We start from the raw sequence: 25950 nt of genomic DNA, 5'->3' as shown, positions 1-25950 counted from the left end.
ACCTGTGTGTTTCAGACTCACTGCTGAAGTTTTAAAGCTCTTAATAATCATCAGCTCATGCCATGAATGTAGATTGTGAGGCAAATAAAGAAAGGAAAATCAGAAAGCACCACTTCAGGCACTTGGATAGCCGACTAAATCTCAAGAAAAACAACATAACAATATGTACACAGACACTGGGGCGTCTCTTCTGAAGCCAACTTGCTTGCAATGTGTAAACAATGCCTGGCTTTCTGGAGTTGTCAAGCCTTCAAATTAAAACTCTTGCTCATTAACTGCAAAACTGCCAGTTGTCTCGTCAACCCAGGTCTCTCGGTGCATCTCAACCCTGCCTGTGAGAACTCGGTGGGCTTGTGTTGGCCTTCTGCGTGCCGTTCCCTCCAGCACAATGCTTCTGCCCTGAGGGGAGGAATTGTGGAAGCCTCTTTTTTTTCTCTCAAGGGCGGGATCTATCATTTCACTGACTGCAGCCGAACATTTTGTTCCACTCAGTGTAAGTGTCAATCTCTTTCTGCGATATACTGGACTGGAATTTACAAAAGACACTCTCAATGTCCTGGAAGGTGAGGGGCCTGATCTGTCCCCTGGGCATCATACCCGTCATGTCCATGCCCTGTGCGGAGACATGTAACAGACCAACAAGGGCCTCCTGGCAGAGTCTGGCCAGATCCAGTCCAGAGAAACCCTCGGTACGCTGGACCAGCAGCGCCAGTTCCTCTTCGCTCAAGCAGTATTTGTGCTGAGACTGGACCAGGAGCTGGTTCATGATCTGGTGTCGGGCTGCACTATCTGGCAGGGGCACCAGGACCCTCCTAGCAAAGTACCTTCGCAGCCCTTCGTCCATGTCCTGGGGTCTGCTCGTGGAGCAAACCACCAACATTTGGTTGCCTCCATCTTCGCCTGAGCCCATAAGAAGCGAGTCCAACTGGGAAAGTAGCTCGCCCTTCAGCCGATTGATGGGGCTCTCCTCACTGAGGTGGGCTGACAGAAGCATGTCCACCTCGCTAATGAACAGTACTGAGGGCTGCCGGCAGCGTGCCACCAGGAATGAAGTTCGGATGATTTTTTCTCCATCTACCAGCCACTTTGTGGCCAATGTTGACCCACTGAGCTGGAGGAATGGTGCCCCCAGCTGACTGGCCAGGCAGCGGCCCAGCAACGTCCTGCCACTGCCCCTGGGGCCAAACAGCAACACACAACGCGGGGCTGGTCCTAAACTGCTGAACATATCTGGACGCAAAATTGGCCACAGGACCTCCTCCTTCAGGGTAGCTTTGGCCAGTTCTAGACCTGCAATGTCACTCCAATCCACCGGGGGGCCCTGCTGAACGATTTCAGAGGAAACCATGTCCAGGAGGTGAGGGTCACCGGCTTTAAGCTGCTCTTCAGCATGTCGCGAGGAGGAGGTGGATGAAGAGGAGGTAGGCCCTGGTGCTGAGTGGGAGAGGTGGAGACGGTGATCATCAGAGACTTGCTCACCGAGGGAGGGGGAGGTGAAGCTGGCGAGAGAGTCTGCCGAGCGGGAACCCCCCAGGGTGGAGGAGACGTAGGTCGGCGGAGTCAGTGGCCCACCTGTTGCCTGGCTGCTGTACTTCCTCTGCTGTTCAGACGACATCGTTGACTGTTTCTGAGGATTAAAAGGTAAAGATGACTTTTCAGCACTCCTGTCGAATCCACCACCGCCGCTGCTGTTGGAGCCTCCATTAGCACTGCTGCTGTCTGCTATCCTGTACATGGGGCTCTCAGCAGAGCTCCGCGCCTGGCCATAGCCGAAGTTACCATAAGACGAGTCTATCTCTCCTTGGCCCGCCATGTAGAAGGCTTTCCTCTTCAGCGAGTTGGATGAGCTACTGTTGAGAGGGGTGGGTGCAATTGGGGTCAGGTTGTGGCTCTGGTATGGGTATCCAGGTAAAGCGGAAGAGGGGGGAAGTGGTGTGGGCGCAGCAATGCCTGAGGGAAGGTAAGAGGAGGGAGGGGGTGCTCCCCCAGGGCTGTATCCTGGCCCAACTGAGCTCTGAGCTGGGTAGCCTGCTGGGGGGTAATTATAACTAGACAAGTTGGGGGAGCCGCCATTGTAAGCGGGGACTAAAGTGGGGTGGGAGGGTGGAGGAGGGGGCGGCTGCAGGAGCCCGGAGCTGTGCAGGGGGGAGGGAAGTGCTGGGGCGGGGGCAGACTGGGAACTGTAACTACTGTGCAGGTAGGAGCCGCTGTACGCGGGGCCGTATTCCTGAGAGGCCATAGAGGAGGAGTGTAGGGCGGTGGCTGTGTGGCTCCCACAGCTGCTGCTGGAGTAGCTGGGTTCACTCAGGGTGCTGGACGCCAGGCCCGGGGAGCTGCACATGCCGGACACCACCTCTGAAGCCGCAGCCACCCCTCCCTTCCTGACCGACACCCCCTCTGGGATGCAACTCATGGGGTAGACGCCATCCTGCCAGGGCTCCGATTCCCCTTTCCGCCCGTTCATCACCCCGGGCGCCTCGGGGTAGGAGCCCGGCATCTCCAGGATGCCGGAATACTTCTCGGCATACTTCTTGAGCAGGTTGGAGGCGGTCAGGGCCGAGATGTCGTCATTGGCCCAGGCGTACTGGTAGGAGGCGGAGCGCTGCAGGTGGCCCGGCACCGCCCTGTACGCCTCAGCCTTGTGGGCTGGGGAGCGCGTGGTGGAGGAGATGTCGAAATGCTGTTCGGCCCACTGGCTGTGCTCGGGGGTCCACTGCATCTTTAAGCCTGGGAGAGACAAAGACGCAGACAATTAGAATAGCGACACCGTCAAATTGGCTCAAACGGAGGGTGGTCAGTTAAAAAGGGGCCTGTGCGGTGCATCATCACGTGCAGGAACATCTCATAAGGACTCTGAGGGAGCGTCTAGCGTGGTTCAGAGGGACGAGAGCGAGGGGGAAAGGCTGGTTACGGCAGCCTAATGCACCCTGGCCAGACCAATAAGACAGAGGCACTGAGGGTCACTCTATAATCCCCGGCTCATCTGAGGTGGCTGGAGATGGGTTTGAAAATGCGCCGAGTGCCACAAACACACACACACACATCCACCCCCTCCACCCCCTCCTCTGCTCTTGTGCTTTCATTCAACGCACACACACACACATACACAAACCTGTGCTCAGACACACAGGCGTTTAAAAAAAAAAAAACTATCTATGCCTGCACTCAGGCGTGATGACGTGCACACACACTCACATCCACTGACCCAGACAGACAAACACAGGCACGCACACAGGAGCTGTAGCGAGCTATGAATTACAACACTCTGTGTCTCAAGCTTAGTTCCTGTCTGCACAGCTCCACCTTGACCTCCTCTCTCTCCACCATTCTCTTTACCTTTCTGTCTGCCTCTCTTATCCATTGCCTCCCTGCCGCCTTGTCTCCCCCTCTATTTTTCTTTTTTTTTTGTTGTCCATTTTCCTCCTCCCCCTTCGGCGAGATCCGTCTTTATTTCTCGCCACCTCCTTTTATTCCGACTCCATCCATTTCGATATACATCTCTCCCTTTCATTCCCTTTCTTCACAGCCACCTCTCCTCTTATTTACTCCCCGTGTGCTCGCGCCGCCTCCCCCTCCTCCTCCCCCTTCCCCTTCCCCTCCTTCCTTGCTCCATCTCATCTCAGACACACTCACCTGGCTCTCTCTCCCCCTTTATTGCCTCGGGAGGCTGGAGAGCCACTGTTTCCTTTAATCCCAGCCAATGCCATCTGCAAACACTGACAGTCGCACAGCGCACTCCATCGCCGCCTCACTATCAAAGCCGCGGCGCTATCAAAGGCTGGACGGGACGTAATCACAGCAGCCGCGCGGCAGATTGAACCCCGTTTGATTTGACTTAGTGCACACAAATAAAGGATAATATCGGTGTCATTTAGGCGCCTTCCTCCAACTTATTGACTGCCAGCGGTTGCGTGTAGAGACCCACAGCTGGGGGTCTAGTGAGCAATCCCTGCCTCAGAATTGCTTTATGTGTGCGTTTTGTGCTTGTGTGGGTAAAGCAGCAGCGCAGTGGACAATAAAATCCATTCGCGGAGGAGCAACTCTTTCATTCCCTCCCATCCATTAATGCAAACACACACCAGAATAAAAAAAAAAAAAAGGCATAATATTCACACTCTCTTGCTCTCTTTTTCGAGGCTTGTGTTTGTTTGGTAACACATGCATGAAGGGGGGTGGGGAGTAGAGGGTCCCCAGACTCCTATTTCCTCTCTGATTCTCCTCTCCAGCCATCTCTCGGCAGACGCCAGTGCCTAATTAGCAGAATGGCGATCTGCTAATTGCGTTAATTTACAACATTTTAGCCAAGGGGAGTCTTGCAGGGGGGCCGGCGAGCCCGTCACCCTCCCGGCGTTGCTGAGCGGGGAACACCTCAGACAAAGAGCTAAGAAGCGGAAAGTTTTAATATCAGCTGGGAGGCTCATTTAATATTATTTAAAAGGGATCTTACACCTATATTTCTTTTTACTACGGTTTTTCACGAGTGCCTTTTTATGTGCAACTGAGCCTGCGGATCAATAAAGTCTATCCAAGTCAAAGTCTAAGTAAATATCTATTATCTGCACAGACACAACGCTGGGAAGCCTTTGTGCCGCTCGGTAATGACTACTTGTGATTCCTTACAGCGATTTTGATCCCTGCGACCCAAGAGCTCGCTGAGAAAATTCAAACAGCGCGTTTGCAATAATCCAACACGAGGACGTAGTTTGTTATTTTCTCAATGAGGCAAAATTGTCTATCAATCTTTAAGAGCTCCTCTCAGGATTGTATTCTCAAGCTTCACGTCTCCTGCAGCCCAGAGCGCGATGTTGGCTTGGCAGGGTACATGAAATCTCTGCTGTTTCAACATTAGCTTTTGAGCATCGCTAAATAATACATAGCTGAGGAGAGTGAGGACAAGCGTGTGAGAAAGGACGCTCCAAGCCAAATCAGACCACGTCTTCAACATCACAGATGTTTATATATATCTTTTCGCTAACCCACAGTCCACTCCACCCCGTCTGATTCAGGAGCTATAATCACTGCACGTCCTCTCGCAGCGTCTCCCCCCCCCTCTCTGCAACAGGACTCGCTGTAGGTCAGTCCACATTGTGATTCCGCTGCAGAAATATCCACCTTCACATTTCATTTAAAGGGGCATTCAGCGATCTTCCTTTCGGTAATCTAATTATTGACCTCCGCCGGCGATCAAGGAATCGCAGTGTCATCGAGCACTTGACCTAAGCGATGCAGCGCTAAAATCCATTTTCATAGCAAAACTCAGCCGTGATTTGCAGCAGAGGGAAACCAAATGCTGTGATTGTTGCACATTTCATGATGTGACACGGTTCAGTTTACTGGTGAAGAAACGAACATCTTCTAGTTAGGTAACTCTAATGCACCCCAACAGAGCTGCATCAGGTGAAAGCTATGTGCAAAATTATTTAGTAAACTATTTCACATAACTGACTCTACTGTATATAGAGAAAAAAAAAGGCTCAAAAGGTAACTGACCTAGCTTAGCAAGCATCATTCAAATTTTTGTGGCTAGTTCTGAATAATTTAAAGCTGAAGGAATGCAGGAATATAAATGAACGTTGCATTAAAAACTAGTCAAACAAGGTCACAAAATGCAGCAAACTAAACGGGAGTTACTAATGTAACCCGGGGTTCCTTGAGTTCGCCATCCCTGGGGGTTTAGCAAGAATGAAACAGAAAACACACAAAGACTAGAGGATTTATTCTCACTGTTAAAGAGGGGGGCGACAGATTCTCAGTGTAGCTTTAAACGTAACATTAATATAAGTAAGAAGGACGGACATGAACCAAAATGGCTGATATAAATTTGCACCCTAAGCTAGTTGAAGCTAGCCGGTCTCGTCGTGCTTAGCTCTATCTCTGTTTTTTGGGCACTTCCAATTTTACTTTGACTGTTTCTTAACTCATTCAAAATGTCTTCACTTGCCCCTGATTGTTAGCCCCGCCCCGATGCGTCTCACCTGTGCCTCATTGTTCCCCTTGTATTTAGCCTCGGCGTTCCTACTTTGCCAGTTCGTCTCTGTTCTCCGTGACAGAAACGCACCAGCCTGTTTCATGTGTACTTAGTTTTTGTCTTTTGCCTGTTTTGCTCGACTTTCTAACCGCTGTTTGTGACAAGATGCGGTGAAAATAATATTTGTTTAGGAAGAGAAGTGAGAATGTAGTTGGGGATAATGAGAACAAAGAAAAAGGAAGCAGGAAAAACAAACCCTTGCATGTCATGCCGTCGCCTGACACTCGATCAAACTCCCGTTATGTGCTCTGTTTAAATAAACGCAACTCTTTCTGATTCCATCATTAATAAAGATAACATATATAAAAGAGTGTGTCAGGCTCCATCAGGGCTTTCATCTCCTCTGTAATGAGGTTAATGCAGAGACGCTGTGATTACCCCAGCAATGCAAATGAAGGCCAAATGATAACTTGCACTATTTAAATAAGGTAATAGCGATTACGCTACGTTATTCAAATGAGGACAGATGCTTTGAACTGAGCGCTTTGAACTCGCCGCTCCTTCTCCCAAACATATGGAGGAGGATTGACTTTGGTAGCATTCAGGGTTGTTTCCTCTAATTCAATGTGATGTAAACCGGGGGGCAAAGTCGCCTAATGTGGCGCCGCATCCCTTCGCTCACCCCGAATGACCTTCAGAGCCATTCACAAAGAATGAATTCAATGTAAATACTGAAAAGGCGAGCATCCGACTCTCTTTACTGGTTCCTTTGGCTGTATATTAACACAAACTCTCAAGGCTCTTTTCATATTGAAATCATGAAAGGAAGAATTCTGCCGCTCGCGGAGAACTTTAATTCGGCGACAAGTGTTTTTCCGGCTGCGGCGGCCTTCATCAAGGTTACGGCGCTACACGCTCGGACCGTGCAGGTGAAAGCTGAGTCCAGATTTTAAGAAGGGCAGCCGAATTCTTTCCATTCACTCATTTATTTATTATTTATTTTTTGTTCCACGTTGCACCGAGACGTGATTTACAGCATTTCGACGGAGCTACAAGGCTGTTTGATTTCCTCCTGCGTCTTTCGTGGCTTGTAACGCCTAGGGGGGAAATTTGCAAAGCACTTGGACGGACACATGCTGTAGAGATTTTTTTCTTTCTTAAAAAGCAAGATGTGAGAGAGATGCAGCTGAAACAACATCCGACAAAAATCTTCTCCACCTTCTGAAGTGCAAAATCTGACGCCGTTTATATATATATATATATATATATATATATATATTTTCTTTCTCCTCCAGCCTCCACATACACGAGCCTAATCATTCTCATTACACTCCGCGTCCATCTGCATCAACAGAGCTGCCTATTACCGTGCATGCGTGTGTGTGTGTGCGCAGCAAACAGCTCTTTAGAGAGAGCTAATGAGCTCTTTTAAGTCTGTCCGCTGTGTGATTCTGCAAGCGGGGTGTCAGAAGCAAACTGCCCATTTCGGTAACGTCATAATTAAGCCGTATGTGTTTGGGAAAAAGAGACGCGCTCGCACACACACACACACTCGCGCAGATTCCGAGACGAGAGGCATAAATGCGTGCGCCCTTCTTTGTCTTTCGAACATAAACATAAACTTAAAAGCCTCCGGGGCGAACGTTTGGAGGAAGAGGAGGTACATGACAAGCGATAACTTCATCAAGGGAGACCTGTTTCCACGCACCACTGGGGAAATCTTAACCAGCCAGTTATTCAAATCCTTATCAAATACACCAGAGGGCATCTTTTAACCTCTAAATCACTGCCAGGGTGCACACACACACACACACACACACAGAGAGAGAAAGAAAAACTGAATATGCAGCGAAGTGTATGTTGTTTAACAATGTGTATGTGTGTGTGCGCGCGTGCATATTCTCATTTGTGCAGGCCCCGGCGTGCGCTTGACAACCTCCGGACTGCCTTGTTAATGAGTCCGACACACTGTGACTAAGCCACAGGCTACGCTGTATTGGCACACAACCTACAGTAGAGAGTCAAATAATGTGATTAGGTCCTCCAAAAGGCAATTAATTATGAAATTAGTCATGAGCCGGTGTCGCACGCATATGCACACGCACGGCGCGATCAGAACTAAACTCGTCTTTAGGCTTCGGAGCGAGCCCGACGGTGACGGAAGTGTCGGGAGTCGGAGTCGGAGTCGAACAAAACTGTCCCCCGTGCTTTTTCGGCTTCCTCTTTGAAGCCTCCAGTTTCAGCCACAACTTTTAACCACTGCGACGACTAGTCAGTTGCAAAGCGGCGACGACGACAACAACAACAACAGATAAGGGAGTAAACAGAGCGAGTTCAAAGTCTAGACGGCGAGCAGTGACCGGGAGAGATGAGCTGTCACTAACTCAAAGACGGGAGAGGAGGGGCAGAGGGGGGCGGCTCGCTGTAAAGATGACAGCTCAGAGCTGTGTTATAACCATATTTGACAAATGACAGCATCTTTTTTATTTATTTTTTAAATCAAATATTCATTGTAATCGGCGACCTCCGACCCCCGTGATAAGTTTGCGCAGCTTTGACCATCAAACGCTCGGATTGGAGAATGTTTGGGAGGAATCCAGCTCCGGCTTCGCTATGGGGTGTGGAGATGTTTTAAAATATTAGGGTAATGACTGCTCTAAATTTAGCTCGCAGAAGAAATCAAGACTCGAATCTTTAACTAAATTCCAGAGGCGTATCATCATCGTCACCCCCGGGAGCCGCCGGTATCAGATCTTCCCTTAGAGCTGTATAAATTGACACTGTCTAAATTTCCTTTTTACTAGACAGACTATTGAATGGATGGGTTAAATGGGTAGGGCGCAGTTAAACAAATGCTCCGGATCAAGGAAATTGTGCGTGGCTTCTTTTGTCATTCAGGGAGGAAATTGAGAGATATTCGGCGGGGGCTCAAAGCCGCTAACGCATGGCATTCATCTATAATGCACTCGGCCTGTCCGTCAGATACTCCATTTCCTGTGACTAGCGCAGCGTGCCTAATCACCCGGCTCCACGCGGGGTTCCTTCCTCAAAGACGGCCCTGCGCACACACACATCAACACACACACAGATCCTGCAGGCGAGAATGAAGACAGACACATGCAGGACACACACACGCACAGAAACGTCGGCCCCGCTGAGGCAAACAGATTATTCTTATCTGCCGAACAAAACATCTGTAAAGACTCTCACCACCACTGTGCTCTAACAGTGTCGCGACCCCAAACAGCATCTCCGCGGCTCCTCTTTCATCACTCAGAGGAGCCAGCACGAGCCGGCAGGAGCCTGTGGACGGATCATCAACGAGAGGGGGAGGCATACGTGAGTCACGGGGAATAAACCGACGCAAACACCGGCTTTCTCTTCCCAAATCAGGAATCCGAGACGAGCAAAAACTTCACATAAAAGTTATTTACCATTGGCTTATGATGATCGATAAAGTTTACATGTATAAGTTGCTATATTTATTCAGAATTTAATTGAGCCTTTATTATCTGCTTCTGATGCTTTTGTCTTATTAATTCATATTACTGATCAATAAAGACTCATATGCTTCTATTATAATCCCTTAGCAAAGTATACATGATTACTAATGCATGTCTCAAGCTAATAAATCATTTATTATATTTGCACGACTGCTGTATTTGGTATTAATTAACTATTTACTGACTAAATAAAGTAAAAAAATAATTATAAATGTCTCTAACATTGATTAATCTAACAGTATACACTACTTGTTGACTTAAAGGGTTTATAAGCGGTTATTAGTCTTAATTATCTGGAGTAATTCTTTAGTAACGGTTAATTTAGCCTGTCGGGCGCCGCGTATAAACAGTATTTGGTGTTCTTAATCAATGGCTTATGACAGATCAATAAAGTTTTAATGAAATCCTCAAATTTGACGCATAAAACTTAATAAGCAATGCATTTAGTCTGCGTTCGAAACAGTTAGCAACAACCTGCACACTGGCAAAGCAGAATTTATCCGGGTTTAATCATCTGTTGGTTTGATAAGTCGATTATTAATTCAGATTACTGATAAATAAACCCTTAGTACAATGCATAAGCACATATGTGAGTCCCTAATGTCTTATTTCAGTTAATAAATCATGTATTAGCTCCTTATATTTGCACAAGACTTAAATCATAAATCATTACCGGTGTAGCTACTTAAATCTTGAAGCTATTTACTGACTAAGAAATGGTAAAGTACAGAGATGGACAAATTGCAGGGCAACGCAAGACGAAGCAACGTACAGCAATGCAGCACATCTTTTCGAAGACCAGCATCTTCCTCCGCCCGCCGGTGTCACCTCCACCCCGGGGAGGTTCAGGATGCTACAGTCTTTGTCAGGTGTGACGAGCACGTCCGCACAGGGCGACTCCGGGCAGCCGCTTCCACCCGAGGCTCGCCTCCGGCTGGGTCTTTCGGAGCCGGCCCCGGAGGTTAACGCGGGGCCACGCGCCGTCGATACTCCCCCGACGCCGGGGGATCCATACCCGCGAACCGCCACCACTTTGTTTACCTGTGTGTTCGGTAATTAAAATAGATTTCTGAGAGGAGGCCTAATCCTTTTAGAAATGACATCGATCCGGCTACGGACGCAAGAGAGCTGTGGTGTAATTTTTTTTTTTTTTTATTTTCCTCTCCCGTACACTCTTTTTTTTCCTGCACAAGCTGCGTCGAGGACGCCACAACCCCCCCCCCCCCCCCCCCTTTCTCCTCGTTGGAAACTTTGGAAAGTCCTCGACATGAAGGACGTCATTTAGGGGCCGGCGGAGGAGGAGGAGGAGGAGGAGGAGGAGGGGGTTGCGGCAGAAAGGGTGGCAGGTGGAGATAATAGAGAGGAAGCCTCTAACCTCGTCTAAAGCTGTCTGTCTTCGTAAATAAAATGAGATAATTATTGAGTGAACAACATTATACGCCGACGACGCACTCTTTCTTCTGCCCCCCTCCCGCCGGCGCAGTTGTAAATCTCAACAAACACGGTGCTTTTGGACATTAAGTGCTCACTAAGCACAGTGGATGCATCATATTTCAAGAGCAGGCGTTGTGTGGGTGAGGAGCTGGGGAAAATGGAGTGTAATGGTTATCCATTATCTTATACGGCAACGGCGGCAATGATCATTTTCAAGTGACTCATTTCTGGAAGTACCTATCTATTGGCCACTCCGAGAGAAGACTTTGATGGCTAATCCAAAACAACTATTCAGAGGTCATTTGCCGTGGCAGCAGCCGAGACACTCTGCACAAGAGAACGCTTCAGCCTCCCTCATTATTCAAATACAATCCTCAGGAAGATCCGCATCGCAAAACAGCGAAGCGCAACAGCCACCGCGGTGGGCGATTACCTACGCGGCTTACTCCCGAGCCAGAGTGGAAACATTAACAATGCATCAACAAATGAATATATCACAATCCGAGTAAGAGTTTTGAAAGCGCCGGGGCTATTTGTCAAGGGAATTGAATAGCGATACCGGAGGTGTATTAACATATCAATGATCGCCGGCGGGAAAGCTCGGTAAAAATGTACAAGTCTCTTCTGTGAGATATTTTTTATTTTTTTTTGCGTTATTCAATCGCGTGTTATTCTGGTGAGGTAAAATGTATTTTTAGAAGAGTAGGTGGCTGCTGCTGTTTGTTTGTGTGTGGTCTCGGCTCCACATGAATGGTTACTTAACACCACACTGATTTCCCCTCAGCAGTTAGAGAAAAACCAGCCGATGCTCAATGATGCATCGCCGTGTTTGCTGCCGCCAGCCCGTGTGTGTGTGTCTGTGTGTGTGTGTGTGTGTGTGTGCGCATATGTCCATCTATGTGTGTGTGTTATCGTCGCTGGCACGTAGACAGACAGCCCAGGAGCGACTGCCGGAGTGTCACCATCTGTGGATGCATTTATGTCTGTCTACACTGGGCTGTGTGTGTGTTTGTGTGTGTGTGTGTGTGTGTGTGGGTGGTTTAGGAGGGGAAGGGGTTGAGGTGTGGGGTAGGTAGGGGGTGCATTCGAGCCAGACAGTGGGACTGGACCACAGCTCCATAGTTTACTAGACCTAAAAACAATCGGCTAACTCTGTGCCAAATACGAACGAATACACTGTAAAAACAAAAACTGTTGAATTTAACTTTTTAAAACCTTTTTTTTTTTCTCCAAACAGCTGAGCAAACTGTATTTATTTTGAAAAATGTGCACAAGAATGAAATAATAACATCAGAACAAAAACTTTTAAAGGCTTGACGGCTTTTTTTTTGCAGTGTATCAAACACTTGGCAAGCAAGCGATTACAGTTCAACAGCAGTTGGTGGAGATTAACGCCAGGCCCCGAGTGGTGCACGTGAAAGCCTCTTTCTGTGTGTGTGTGTGTGTGTGTGGCCCTGGCTGGGATAACCTCTACCCCAGCCTGTGAACTCGCGGGATCCTTCACGGTTCGCGTCTGAAGCGTCAAATCCTGCACGATTCACACGGCTCCTCTGCAAGATCGGCCAACTCGCTGCAACAGATTTTTGCTAATTTGCATAAAAACGTTCAAAGAGGCTTCGTTGGCGAATCAATAGAACGTGCAAAATAAATCGACATGAAGCTAAAGACAAGGATACTGCTCCTCAAACTGACACACACAAGCTCTTTTGATCATATCAAATTTGACCGGTTCTTTAAAACGATTGAATCGTTTTGTTGCGCCTGCAGCTGATAAAGGCAACCTACTGGAGCGGATGGAAACGCACATAATTTGCTTTCTTTTAAGTCATTTTTTGGGGGGAAATTTGGTCAAAAAAACTTAATTATAGATTGTTATTACATCACACAGAGCGAAACGAGGCCAGCTGTGAAGATGAAAGTGAGATTTCAAAAGGAACTGTGATGAAATGGTTTCGTGGTGCTTTCAGGAGGACTGCGTACGTTCCAGTGTTAACGTAACGTCCACTAAATCCTTCTTTGTTAAATAAATGCTAAATAAAATTTTTTAAAAAGTGGGTGAATCAGCTTTTCAACTAATGCGTGACTGGTTTTCCTAAATGTGCGAAGAAGATGCATTTCAGCTAAAGCTAATATGAATTAGTTTAAGGCGGGTTAAAAAGCACGGTCATGGGATTCAAACTCCGCCGCTGGCTGCGCCCCGCATGCCTCGACAGCCCATCAGGCTCATCCCCGCAGCTCCTTAAGTCTCAGTTTGAACCGCGTGTGCTGGCGTGAGCGCTCAGGTGCGACGCCGCGCTTGCCTCTAAATCCACTGCGCCTCGCATTATGCCGGGAATCCGCGCGGGTTGTCTAAACAGTCAAACAGCGGATCAATACGCCCATCGATCGGCGGCATTGAGACTGAACCGGTCGTGTCGAGGGGGCAGGAGATTCTCACTGGAGCTCTCCGCAGGGGAAGGCTGGAGGACGAGCGTATACACACACAATTTAATGCGCCACGCACATACACACACACACGTCTTTGCTAAGGATTTGCATGAGCATTCGCAGCCCACTCGAACAGAAGCTCCTTGTTGCTCGCAAACTGGCTCGACACCGTCACGTCTCATACGAGCAGATTCAGGTCCTGTCTGCTCAAGTCAGAGCCAGCAGTTTGTCTCAAAGTGAGGGCATCCAGTCAGCTCGAGCAGCTGAATATCAAGCTGGACGCCGCCGCAGCCGCCGCCGCCTCTCGCTCAACTGACACAGTCGATAACTCTGCATTATTCATGGCGGGACGGCGGGATGGCTGGGATTTCAACGCTCCCAAAACTTTACAGGGGCCGGCGGACGCGTGACACCTTCAACAACTGTTTACCGTCAGCAGAAGATGACAACGTGCGGCGGCGAGGGTGTGGGGGAAGGGTGGAAGGTGGAAGAACTTTAAAGGAGGAAGGGTTTGTCAGCGAAGACGAGAAGTTTGATCACAACCCGGGCGCCTTTTTGAATAAAAATAGCCGCGCTGTGGAAAAAAAAAATCTAAAAGCTCCTCTTGCTCAGCATCAAGTCAATAAACACGGATCACAAAGCTAACACGAAAACCTGACGCGTCTCTAATAAAGAGAAAACAAATCACAATTTCAGACGTTGCTCATGCATGTTGTCGCCGATTTCCATTACACACAGACTTAAAGACATCAATTAGCTAAACCGCGCTAAACCGAGCACGAGAGAAAGAAAGAAAAAAGACGGTTATTTGGAATCAAACAAGAGAACCAGAGGCAATAAAGAACGTCAGGCTGCTTGATATCAGATCTCGGAGGAGAAATCTGATGGGCACCGGTGAGCAGAAGGCATCTCGGGAGAATTGGACGAGGGAGAGATTTAATGTGATCATAGGGGACGCTCATCTTTCAGGGAACGGGGTAATAATGAGCAATCAATAACGTCCTTAACAGAGTTAGAGAGAGTGGCTGACAGCAGATGTAAGGCCCCGGCTAACAGGCGACGTCTGATCTCACATTACCGCGCTGGATGAAGGGTTTGAACGCGCGCACACACACACACACACACACACACACACACACACGCACACGCGCACACACGGTGCACATGTGCGTCCATACCTCCCCCCCCACCCATCTCCCTTTTGCTGCGTTTCTCACCCACATGTTCGCACGTTGGTGTCGTTGTCTAATGATCGATAGCGGGAATGACGTTCACAGGCGACGGACATGATAACAATAACACAGTAAATGTTAAGCTTACATTTTAGAATGACCAATCTCAATATACACCAATCAACCACAACATTAAAACCACTGACAGGAGAAGCGAATCACATTAAGCATCTTGTGACGATACAACGTTCTGCTGGGAAACTTTTGGACCTGGCGTTCATTCATGTGGATGTTACTAAGACATGTAGCACCCACCTAGACCAGACCAGGCCCCCCCACCCCATAGCAACACCCCTTGATTGCAGCAGCCATTGTGGACAACTCAGAAAAATGAAGAACAGCACAAGGTGTTGACCTGGCCTCCAAATTCACAAGATACCAAACTGATCAAGTATCTGTGGGATGATCCACAGAGGCCCCTCTCCCCTCAAAGGGCCCCCACTAACAACATCCTGTTCCCAGACACCAGTGGACACCCTCAGAAGGCCCGTGTCCTTTCTCTGATGAACTGTTTTGGAGGCGTGCACAATATTAGGAAGGTGGTCATAATGATATGCCTGATTGGTTGCAAAAAGGCTGCAAAAATGTTTAACTTTTCCTAAAAAAAACCCATCTCTGAATTAGTATTTAGATGATTAAATGTAAATTAAAATGTGGCGTTGCTTTGGATTTGAGTGGAGGCGACTGAGCAGACGGGATCGGAGCGATTCACCTGAGACAGGTATTCAGCTGCAGCTTCTTTTTATTTCAGCTCTAACCGCCGGTGCATCCTCAGGCGGAGGCTAATAACGGTCTCGCCGCTCATATATGTCAAATGCACGCTAATTACCCTTTTTAATGTTCCGCGGTGACAAGAAAATGGTGCGCCTCTTTAAGTTTTAATGTCCAGATTAACTTCAGCGGTGTCTAACAGCAGAAAATAGTCGTCACCGAGGAGGCACGCTGTTCAATCTAGAGCCATCACAGCAGCTATCGCATCCACACTCAACGCCATTGAACCAAACATGAGACATTTAATGCTCTTTGCAACTCTGCACTTTCCCTCAGGTTCATTCTGAGTTAGAGGGGCCTTGATACAAGGGTGGAGGGTGCATGCTTGTGTGCGGCGGCGCCATATTTCCAAATCAAAAGGAGAACGATCCAGCTTTAGAAAATGTAAGTCTGCAAGCAGGTGCTGCCTTTCCTGCACGAGCCTCCTCGTACTCGAGCGTACTCGGGGATAATGATCAAGGTGGAGAAGTGGTGGAAAAAGAAAGGAGGAGGGAGGGGGGTAAAAAAAAAAAATGGAGAAAAATGGAGTATTTATTAAAGAGATGAGTAGTGACACAAGATAAGGGGTGACTCTGCCGGCCAGTTGGAAGGAGAATGTCATTCCACTGCTGAAGTCCCTCGAGGGAGATGAGTCAAGGCTGAGGAACGAAGGCTCCGTCCAGAGCGGCCAGAAACTAAGGCCTTGATATTTCCATTTTCCAAAGTGGTGATTTTTCTTTCACACTTCACACGCCTGCAATATGAAAACACGCGTCTCATGCATCTTCTGCACGGCAGCTCTCTGCAAAAAAAAAAAAACGTGATCGACATTAAGTCCACAGACACTTTGTAAACAAGATCACGCTGCTGTGGGTGCTCCAGCTCTTGTCAACAACTTGCACTAACAGCTGACCAGATGTGTCCGAGGGTTGCAGCGTCTCCTAGCAACAGCAAAATGTTCCGGCGGTGCGGGCAAATCTGAAACCACAGTGCAGATTTCTACACGCCGTCAGGCCTGAAGGTACGGCCGTCCGTGGGAACTCGAGACGCGGGCGCCGCGAATGTCCTCGACTCGATCCCGACTTTTACCCGTTCGTCAGGTTTTTCCTTTTTTGCCTCTTATCTTATCAGTCGATCTCGCGAACGGCGTGCAGGAAATGAGCAACACAACAGCGGCGCTCATCTGTCAAGACGCACCGGCTCAATTACCGCACGGAGAACTGAATCGCTGACGTTATGCAAGTCATTAGTCGAGCACGTACAGTATGCATAGGTGGAAACTAAAAAGGAGGACGGAGGTGTGGTGGTAAACTTCCTGAACAATAAATCTGCATTTTTCTGTTTGTTTTTGATGCAACCTCCTCATATTACTGTACTTGTCTGCTGCCTTTGCGTGCAGACAGACAGAAAGAAAAGAAGGGGGGAGGGAAATATATATAGACAAACAGGTATAGAAACAGAAAAGATTGAGACAAACACTTCTAGTGATAGGGAGAAAGACACACATCCAGAGAGATGGGGAGGAATGCTGGATGTGTGTGCTGCATCCCAGGGGATCACTTACTCAGTATAGACACAGCACTGGAGGACAGAGCACAACAAGGGTTCATTGGCCAAAATCTCTCCCTCTTTACACACACATAAACACACACAATCCCTCCAAGCAATATTCCTGTAAGCACTCGTCCGCTGAGAATAGCCGCATTGAGTGAAGTGGAGAGGAGGAAGGAATGTGCGAGGAACGATAGAGCGAGCGGTGGAAGGAGAAAATGAAAACGGAGGGGATCAGGAGGAGGAGGAGGAGTTGTCCACCTGGCCGGCGTCCAGGGGAATTAAACAGTCTGTTTACCGCTCTCAGCGCCTCGGCAGCGCCATGTTAGCCTAATGGCACGGACATGAAGCCAATTGATTTGTGGACCAATAGACCTGTCCCACAGCACAGGCAGATTACCTAGATCACTGGCTCTGCATCGAGCAGACATCGCTTCTCATTCGGGCCCCACAGGCAGTGGAATGTGAACGGGGTTTAATGTGTGTGTGGGATGCATGCATATTGGTACACGTGTTCCCCGGATTAAAATGTATTCATTCTCTACTGTTGCATCCAGGCGACTTTGTCTATTTATGCCATTTATATATACATTTTTTCTAAACAAATGTTGAAACGTTGGATTTAAGGATCCAAAAACTCAATAGTTTGCATTAAAGCTGTTGGGGATGCCATAATATTACAACAGGATCATAATGTGGTAATCTTTCACATAAATCTGCAGTCAAAATGAATGATTTCAAGACTAATTAGTAAAATATTTGGTTGTAAAACTTTTAAAAATGGGATTTTAACAACTATTTGTTTCCTAAAATTGCTTCTATTCAAGGTGCTACCTGCTAACTGCTACGATAGCTGAAGCAGCTAATCTATTATTTATGAGTGTTTTCAGCAACCCACAGAATGAACGTTAATTAGCTAGAGCTAACAGTTAATCTGTCGTTCTTATTGTAACCGACTGCCTGGCTGCTAGCTTAACTCACTCAGCTTATTTTGTCAAATTAAAATTATAATTTAATAAACATACAACTAACTATTCAGTCCTTCCATCTAAGAACGCAGAGAATAAAAAGAAACGAATCACTGTGATACAACACAACACTGGCGTTAGCGCTAAAAAGTGCCAGGATGCTAAAAGCTAAGTTAATCTATTGTTGGTAAATGGTCATGTATTTATATAGCACCTCTCTACCAATTAGTACTCAAGGTGTTTTATAGTCACAACAATGCATCGACCCATCTGTTCACACAACTATTACGTTGTCATTATAACAGGCTACCTTGGTGCTAGCTTAAACCATTGAGATTCTGCCTCTTTTAAAACTCTAAAACTGATTCAATGCTGTACATTCACCTAACCTTTCAATCTCAACATTTAAGCAACTGGCATTTAAAAAATAAATACATATTGTTGTTAGCAATAGCTAATAGCTAAGTTAATATGTTGTTGTCATTACAACCAACTGGCTAGCTGCTAGCTTAAACTGTTGAGACGTAGAAATTGCAGTCTTTAACATTATAATTCAATATATATACAATTAATTAGATCTGGTATCTAATAAAGAAGCAGTTAAAAAGAAACAAAATTCAGCACTGTAATATAAAACCATATTGGTGGCGCTAAAACGGTATGCTACGGAGCTAAAAGCTAAGTATAAGAGCTGCCGTTACACATGACCGGCTGCTAGTTAGCTTAACTTTGACTCACTGGTGTAAAAATATTATTCTTTAAAACTTAGACATCAGAAATATAATAAACTAAGAGTGTATTTAAAACCTACAAACTGTCACTTTGATATGTCGCCATATTAGTTTATGTGCTAAGAGCTTTTCCATGTTGCAAAACAAGTGACATTCAGCTTTGTACACCTGTTGTTTTAACACTGAAGTCTTCAGCGGATCATTTTTTTCTCTCAGGACGATAAAGCAGGCTCCGTGCACGGTGCACATTTCTGGCATTTACAGTGCATATTGTTCCAAATTGAATGCAACACCCGGACAATGAAAGACCACACACACTTGAAACTACAGTTATCCATGTGTACGGCTGAGTAGTGAGAATAATTCCGCATTCTCCACAGTTTTCACTCATGTCACTGTCCCAGTTGATAAGCATGAAAATCCATTTATCTACAAAGGGACTGTATGGTCTGTATTGGACAATGTCTCTTTCATGGTCCTTTGCGGGCCCTTTTCTCTCTCTTTTTTTTTTTTTTTTTGTCCACAAAGCCACCCAACTGACTCCTCCACGTCTGTAATAGTCCACATTCATTTGATATGGACACATCAAGGGAGATATTGCAGTGCATCAAGAGAAGTGGCTCACAGAAGCAGCGATATGCTCTGAACATGAAAGAACAATGGATGCGAGGCAGATGCAGTTAGGCAAAAAAAAAAAAAAAAAAAAGACAGTGGACACCGTGCAGGCCTGCATATGAACAGAACACCAGATATCTACGCCTGCATGAATGCATGGGCAGGAAACCATATGGAGACACGCTACGGCTCACTGTCATTATCATTCAGCCTTTTTCCTCCTTGTGAGAGTTAGTCTGCAGGCAGCAGGGCGAGGAGGAGGAGGAGGAGGAGGAGGAAGGAGAGCAGGAATTAGGCCTCCGAGGAGGAAGAGGAGACGTCAGATTACAGATTAGAGGGTGGGGAAGTGGTGGGATTTAATGTTGCGGTATAGATGCTAATACAGCTCACAGCTCGGCTAAGGGCGTTGTCAGATTTAGCCCTGTGGATTATACCATGTTTAGTGCATTGACTAAAATGTGTTAAAGGAAAAAAAACGAGTCTCCAGGTTGCTCTCATCAAAACACCTCATCGCTCACCTAATCCATATTTGTATAAATGATGTGCACGGTTGCTTTACAGCACAAAGGCAGACACACACACACACACACACACACAAAAAAAAAACTCAGAGACTTTGAGGTATTAACAATGATGCTACGTCTTAACCACCCTCTGGCTAATGCAGCTAATGAATGAGAAAACGCTAGCAGGCTAACGGCTCTAATTCTCCTTCACAGGCTATCATGTTGCAGCCCGGAGACAGATCAATACCATTTGCTCAACACACAGGAGGCCCGGGAATCTATAAAAGGGCTTTTATTGAGTAATTAAACACCCATTACTGTCCCGCGCAGCCAAACAATAAATTTGATCAGCCTCTCAGGCGCGGATCCAGCCGTGATTAATACCCGGTGCATGCACGACATAAAAGGCCGCGGTGACATTTCGCCGGGTTCTGGTTTAGAACGGGACGAGAGTCGGGACGCTCGCAGTGGTGGCTGTTTCAAGGTTGTTTTTAGGGACGCTGGACCTTCGGAGGCGAGGGGTGGGGGACAATATCCCACCAGTATCTCTTGCCCTGAGGCCACCGGAGCAAGAGACACGCCCAACTTCCAGATTTTGTTCACGTTTTTCATTTTTTTTAATTTTAAAAGCATAAATATTGCAATTAGCTAATTAATCTTTCCTTGCAAGGTGCAGAATTTCAATTCTTCAATTCTTGCATGGCGTTTAAATATAAATGTACTCCACAAAACCCTGAGCTTTACTATTCAGCCTCTCCAGAGTGACCGAAGGCTGGACTTTTCAATTTCCCAACGTCCCTTTTTTTTTTTTTTTTTTTTTTCCACACATCCACTATTCGAAAAAAAAAAAAAAACCTGTTACAATCCCATCCTTGTTGGAGAATATTTTGCGTTGTTGAGCCAACAATATGGCATCTGGGTGATTCTCCTAAATATGAATGGCCCATTCACGGGGCTCAATGGAGTCGCTTGGCAGTGGCCCTTCTTCCCCTCCCTCCTCCATACTCAAAACAATATTCAGCGCAGCGGTCTTGGCACTTTTCCCCGAAATCAACAAAAGAGGAACTCGAAGCCGTCCCTGAAACCCTCAAAGCATTAAGCCTCTGTGAGACGCGAGTACTTGGCACAAGCAAAGCGATTTAACGACAATGGGCAAATCATACAGTGCTTTGTGAGATTTAGGGGATACAATAGCACTCCGTTTCCAAAGCACACATTAGTAAGCATGTCATTGGGACCCCCCTGGGGGATTTGAGCAGCCTAGAGGATTGTGTAGTGAAGAGGATAAATATATGTTACTGGGCAGGAAGATGGACCGCTGCCAGCGAGCCCTCCCCTCCTTTCCCGCGGCACACTGTGGATTACAGTGCGAGGGATACATTAATAGAATAATCTTCTGACCACACAAACTAACCCGCAAACTGAACCCATTTGGCTTGTTAAGCGTGTACGTTGCGGCGCGTCCAAAATCAATTTGCGAACATTTAGCAGAGCTCAAGAGGTGGCGATGAGGAGAGGTTCCTCGCCTTGCACCAAAAAATAAAAAAAGAAAGAAGAGAGCTCCTGCCATGGAAAAAATAAAAAAATAATAAAACAAGAGAAATGGGAAAAAAATAAAACTTGTTATAAATGTGCGGCGCTTGCAGCCATGCTGACCTCCGAGTGCTAAACAAAACCAGCAACGGACAAGCAGACGCCCACTCAAAAGTCAATACCATGCGTGCCTCCTCTTCCTCTTGTATGGTTAATGCATGATGCCAGGTAGGGGAGACAGACGGGAGAGTAGGATCTCATTATACGCTGCGTGCTATCATTAGCCATCTACCACATGTGTCCATCCTGCCAGCGGAGTCACGCGGGCAACATCCCGACGCTCTCCGGTGGGGGAACTCGGGCCGACGAACACACGGCGTAGGAATCCGGCATAATCACAGGTGAGCATACAAACAAGCCTCCTCTTCCTCCTCCTCCTCCTCTAGCGGGCCTGACTGCATTAACATACACAGATTTGGAGCTGTTTTCCAAAAGGATTCACCGGCGTAATCATTTCCTGCCATAGAAAAGTAAGTTTGAGGCTGGAAAGACATTTAAAAGTGACGAATAAGACGTTTAAGATGAGATTCTTGCCATAAATATATATTATTTACTTGGCCTGGTTCTCCAGAGGACATCAGCTGTGATCAGAAGTGACTACAGAGTGAGATTCGCGCCTGTAAACTTATTTTCGGAGGCCGCAACAGCTGAAACGATCACTGACCAACACAAAATCAGCTACGATTTTCAGCTTCGAGCTTCTGTTTTTCCAACTTTCTCAAATTTGACCACACAAGACGACCGAAGCCGTCACCTCTGGGATCGGCCTGGGTGACATTTTCCTTGCAAATAATCTCGCAGCCCACCCCCCCTCCACGGTTCGCGTCCCGACTCCCGCAGGCCGCGGGCAGCTCAAGTGATGCTGCGCCACACGCCCAGCCACTCAACATCCTTTGTGTCCGTCCCCTGGCAGCTCTCCAAGCCTCACACACACGCACACACACACAAATTAAATGAGCCATTGTTCATTAACGCGCACGCACACCTTCTCGCGGGCTGGAGGCTCGCTCGCCCGCTAACGCGAGATCCTCTCTGCTAATCAAGATGTTCAAACTGGAGCCTCGGAGGGGAAGTTTGAGGCGGGAGGAGGGGTGAGGGCGGCCGAGCCGAGCAAAATCAGATCATCCAGCCAGAGCAAGAGAGAGGAGAGAGATTACAGTCTAGCTGTCATTTTTTGGCCCCTGAGTTAAGAAAAACAAAAAAGGCTCTCGTCTGCGTCGACGGGCCAAATGAGCGGCGAGCTCCCCCGCATATCAATGCACGATTTAACTTAAGACTTCCGCGGCGATAACCTAATTAGAAGCGGCGGCTCCTCATTCGGAGGCACAATGTAAAGGATAAGCCGCGCCGCCGCCGCCGTGTCTGCTGAGGTCTAACGGCGCGAGATGTTCCAAAGTGGGAATTTTCTTCTTTTTTTTTTTTTTTTTTAAATAAGTCCTTAGCATATTTAACACTTCCACGCGCTAGAGGTTTTAATGTCTGGCGGTGGGTGAACGGAGGCCGAGGAGTAGAGGGAGGTGAGCTTAAAGAGGGAGGCCTGTTTAAAATTCAGGGAAAATTTTCGCTTTGATTTGATTAAAAGAAAAAATGACATAAAACGACTTTTGCTTCTTTTTTTTTTTTGGTGGTGGTGTAGGAGGAGGAGGAGGAGTGGGATTGGGAGTTCAGAAGAAAGGGAGATAATGCTTTTTAATGCTGGAATTAACATGGAAATGAATTTGGCGGGGTGTCTCGTGGAGGGCGGGAAAAAAGAGAAAATTTGGAAGTCTGGTGATCGTTTTTTTGGCTCAGCTGTTAGGGAAGACCTCAGCTGACCCCGGAGCTGCTGCTGCTGCTGCTGCTGTCGTCTACCTCTGATACATTTTCATCTGTCGCATTTTGTCCGAACACATCTCAGCTTTAAAGCATCGCCTCACGCTGACACGTCACAGATCAGTAGGAGGAGGAGGAGGAGGAGGAGGAGGCCTTCGCTAGCGAGCCAGGAGTCAGCTTTGCGTGGATACCCCTCGCCTTTAAGTACCCCCCACATCAGATTCTTGACTGGATAATAACCAGCCGGCAAGTGCGAGGGAAAAGGTTCGGTTGCAACGAAGCAACCCGTCAACCGGCAACTGTCAGTCACGCAAAAACAAAACCACCCCAATGCGAAACTACAAAAAAAAAAACAAGAGGGAGGGGAGGATTGAGCGGATCACGGTGTCGAGGGTTTTAAGGAACCGGCGTCCGCTCCTGTGCCGGGGAACCGGCGGCACCGACAGCTGCCACGCCGTCTCCGGGAGGAGGGCTCGGCAAGGAGGGGGGCTGTCACACAAAGACTACCACGGCCTCAATACAGTTAGCTGACACGCAGCCCCAGCTCTGTCTGCTGGGACCAAAAGAGAGAGAGGGAGGAGAGGGAGAGAGAGGAGGGGAAATAAGTGGACAAAGAGTGAAATAGATGAGAGAGCAAGGAGACAAGACAGCCTGATGCACTGTCGAGCAAAACGTGGAGGAAAGAAGGGGAGAGGGAGGAGAAGGGAGGGGAGGGAGAGAAACACAGAGACACACAGAGAGAGAGAGATGGAGGATAGTGAAACAGACAGACAGGTCCAAGAGGGATTTGTTCTATTTGCATGCGCCGGGCTCCCATGGGGTCCAGCTCCGCTCGGCGAGCCGAGAGCACAAAAGATAACACTTAACATATTTGCTAAAAGATGACAACCCCTGCCTGGATCTGGGTTTTTGAAGAGGGCCTTTTGTCGGGGACGCTCAGACGGGGGGGAAGAAATCCACTGATACGGCCGAGGCGGACAAATCTCTCTCTTTCTTTCCCTTTCTCTTTCCTTCTGTGCGTCTGAAAAACATTTCCCCGCGCACATCGCCTCACATCTGGAGAGAGGAGGAGTCCCACGGGGAGGGAGGGAGGGAGGGGTGGCAGGCCGGAGGATCCTGGACGGTAAAACAGCTTTTAATGGTAAACATTACAGACTGATAGAAAGTGTCAGGATAATTTATTTACACGGCCCCGCCGGGAGTAGCTGAGCCACCCCTCGCGGCACACTCGCTGCCTCTCCTCTGTTCATTTGAGGGAAAAGTCTGCGTTTAGACTCTTCTACTCCTATTATCTCCCCTCTTTCTCTGGTTCCCTATTAGCTGTGCGGGGTGGAGGGGTGCGGGGCGTTGGGGAGGGGGGGCTCTCTCGCAGGAGATGTGAGGCGATACGTTAGGTGTATAATGAGGGGGATCATCGCCGCTGTCAGCGCGCAAGACGGCCGACGCAGATCTTAAGCCGGGGACAAACAGACGAGGGGGGGGGGATAAACAAAAGCGGCGACATTATTTACACACACACACGCAGACACTCCACTAAACTCCTGCCCCGTCGAGCATGATCAGAACTAAAGAGGAAAGAGGAAAAAGTTGGGATTTGATGCATCGGCTGGGTTTAAATTTCAAAATTTGCGTTAATGTGCGAGAGAATATGAGCAGACATGTAAACACAAGGAGGCGAAGGCACGTGCCGCACCACACACACTGCACAGGAGTGTGTTATAACACTGTGTGTGTGTGTGTGTGAACCCAAAGGTGAAAAGGTCAACTCCTCCGCTCCAAAAAACCAAGAACGCACAATGGAGGGGTTGCGGCCCGTCCTCCTAAATAAACCCTCGCCGCTAACAGGAGGCTACGTAGGGTCCCCAAATTTAAATACCTTGAAATGTTTTGAAGTCTGGATGCATTTTTTTCTTGCAAAAAAAAAAAAAAAAGTTGCGCTCAAAGCATGCCAATCCACGACAACAGTGATAATCTTTGTGTTCTGATTTGATGCAGCAGCAAACGTGCAACAACCGATGCACAGACAGCCGGTGCGTTTCGGGAAAAACTTGCGCCTGAGCTCAAAAATGAGCAAAAGGAATTAATTAAAATAAAAATAAAAAAAAGAATTTAAAAAAGAAAATTAATTAGGGGCTGCAAATGAAGCCATGTGTAATTTAAACGGAGCACTCTCTGTCACCAAATATTAATTACCCGTGCCGTGTGTTTGTGAGTGTGTGTGTGTGTGCCAAATATTAAAGATGCACCCAAATATTAAACACTCGCAGCCACAGCTCCAAACAAATGGACGCACAGGTGTAAAGGAGGTGAAGAAGCCGCCAGATGCCCTCAATATCAGCTTTTACACGGTGAAATGCGTGAAAAGTGGGTGAGAGGTGCAGATGTTGAAAAAAATATATCAAATAAAATCCACCTACCATAGACGCTGCTGCTGCTGATCATGTCGTGCTGGAGCAAGGAGAGGAAGAGAGAGAGGAAGAGGAGGTGAGAGCATTGGATTTAATTTGTGGAGAAACAAAAAAAAAAGATTGAGGAAGGAAGGATTCCCTGTGAAGCAAAAAAAGCTTTACATTAAAACACTTTTTTTTTCTCTTAAGGGTGCACGACTGCTCGGATTTCGATGGGCCCTGCGAGTCTTAGGAGCGAGCAACTCAATAGGAGAGGCATCTAACCTACATGCATCTCATTAGAAAGTAGAGCCCGGGATGACAGGCAGCGGTGGAGGAGGAGGAAGGAGGAGGGAGGGGTGGGGTATGTAAGGAGAGGAGGGGTGGGTTAAAATCAACTGGTGCGGCTCAGCTGAGTCCAAAATGTCCAGGCTTCTTTTTTAAAAAAAATAAAAATAATAAATGCATGCTGC

At 47.5% G+C, this 25950-nt stretch overlaps 1 protein-coding gene across 1 annotated transcript; it reads right to left on the bottom strand.

Moving 5' to 3' along the window:
• Positions 1–397: 397 nt before the first annotated feature.
• LOC311509048 (fidgetin-like) lies at positions 398–25532 on the bottom strand (the record flags this gene model as incomplete). The annotated part of the gene is made up of 2 exons (XM_084574087.1): positions 398–2727; positions 25508–25532. 2 exons carry the CDS (start codon positions 25530–25532, stop codon positions 458–460), a joined length of 2295 nt encoding a protein of 764 aa, XP_084430213.1. The 3' UTR covers positions 398–457.
• Between the last annotated feature and the right edge of the window lie 418 nt (positions 25533–25950).

This window comes from Chelon labrosus (assembly GCF_963514085.1).
Source record: "Chelon labrosus genome assembly, chromosome: 24".
Taxonomy (NCBI): Eukaryota; Metazoa; Chordata; class Actinopteri; order Mugiliformes; family Mugilidae; genus Chelon; species Chelon labrosus.
The sequence above is the reverse complement of the archived record's forward strand: the minus strand, read 5'-3'. Positions and strand labels throughout refer to the sequence as shown.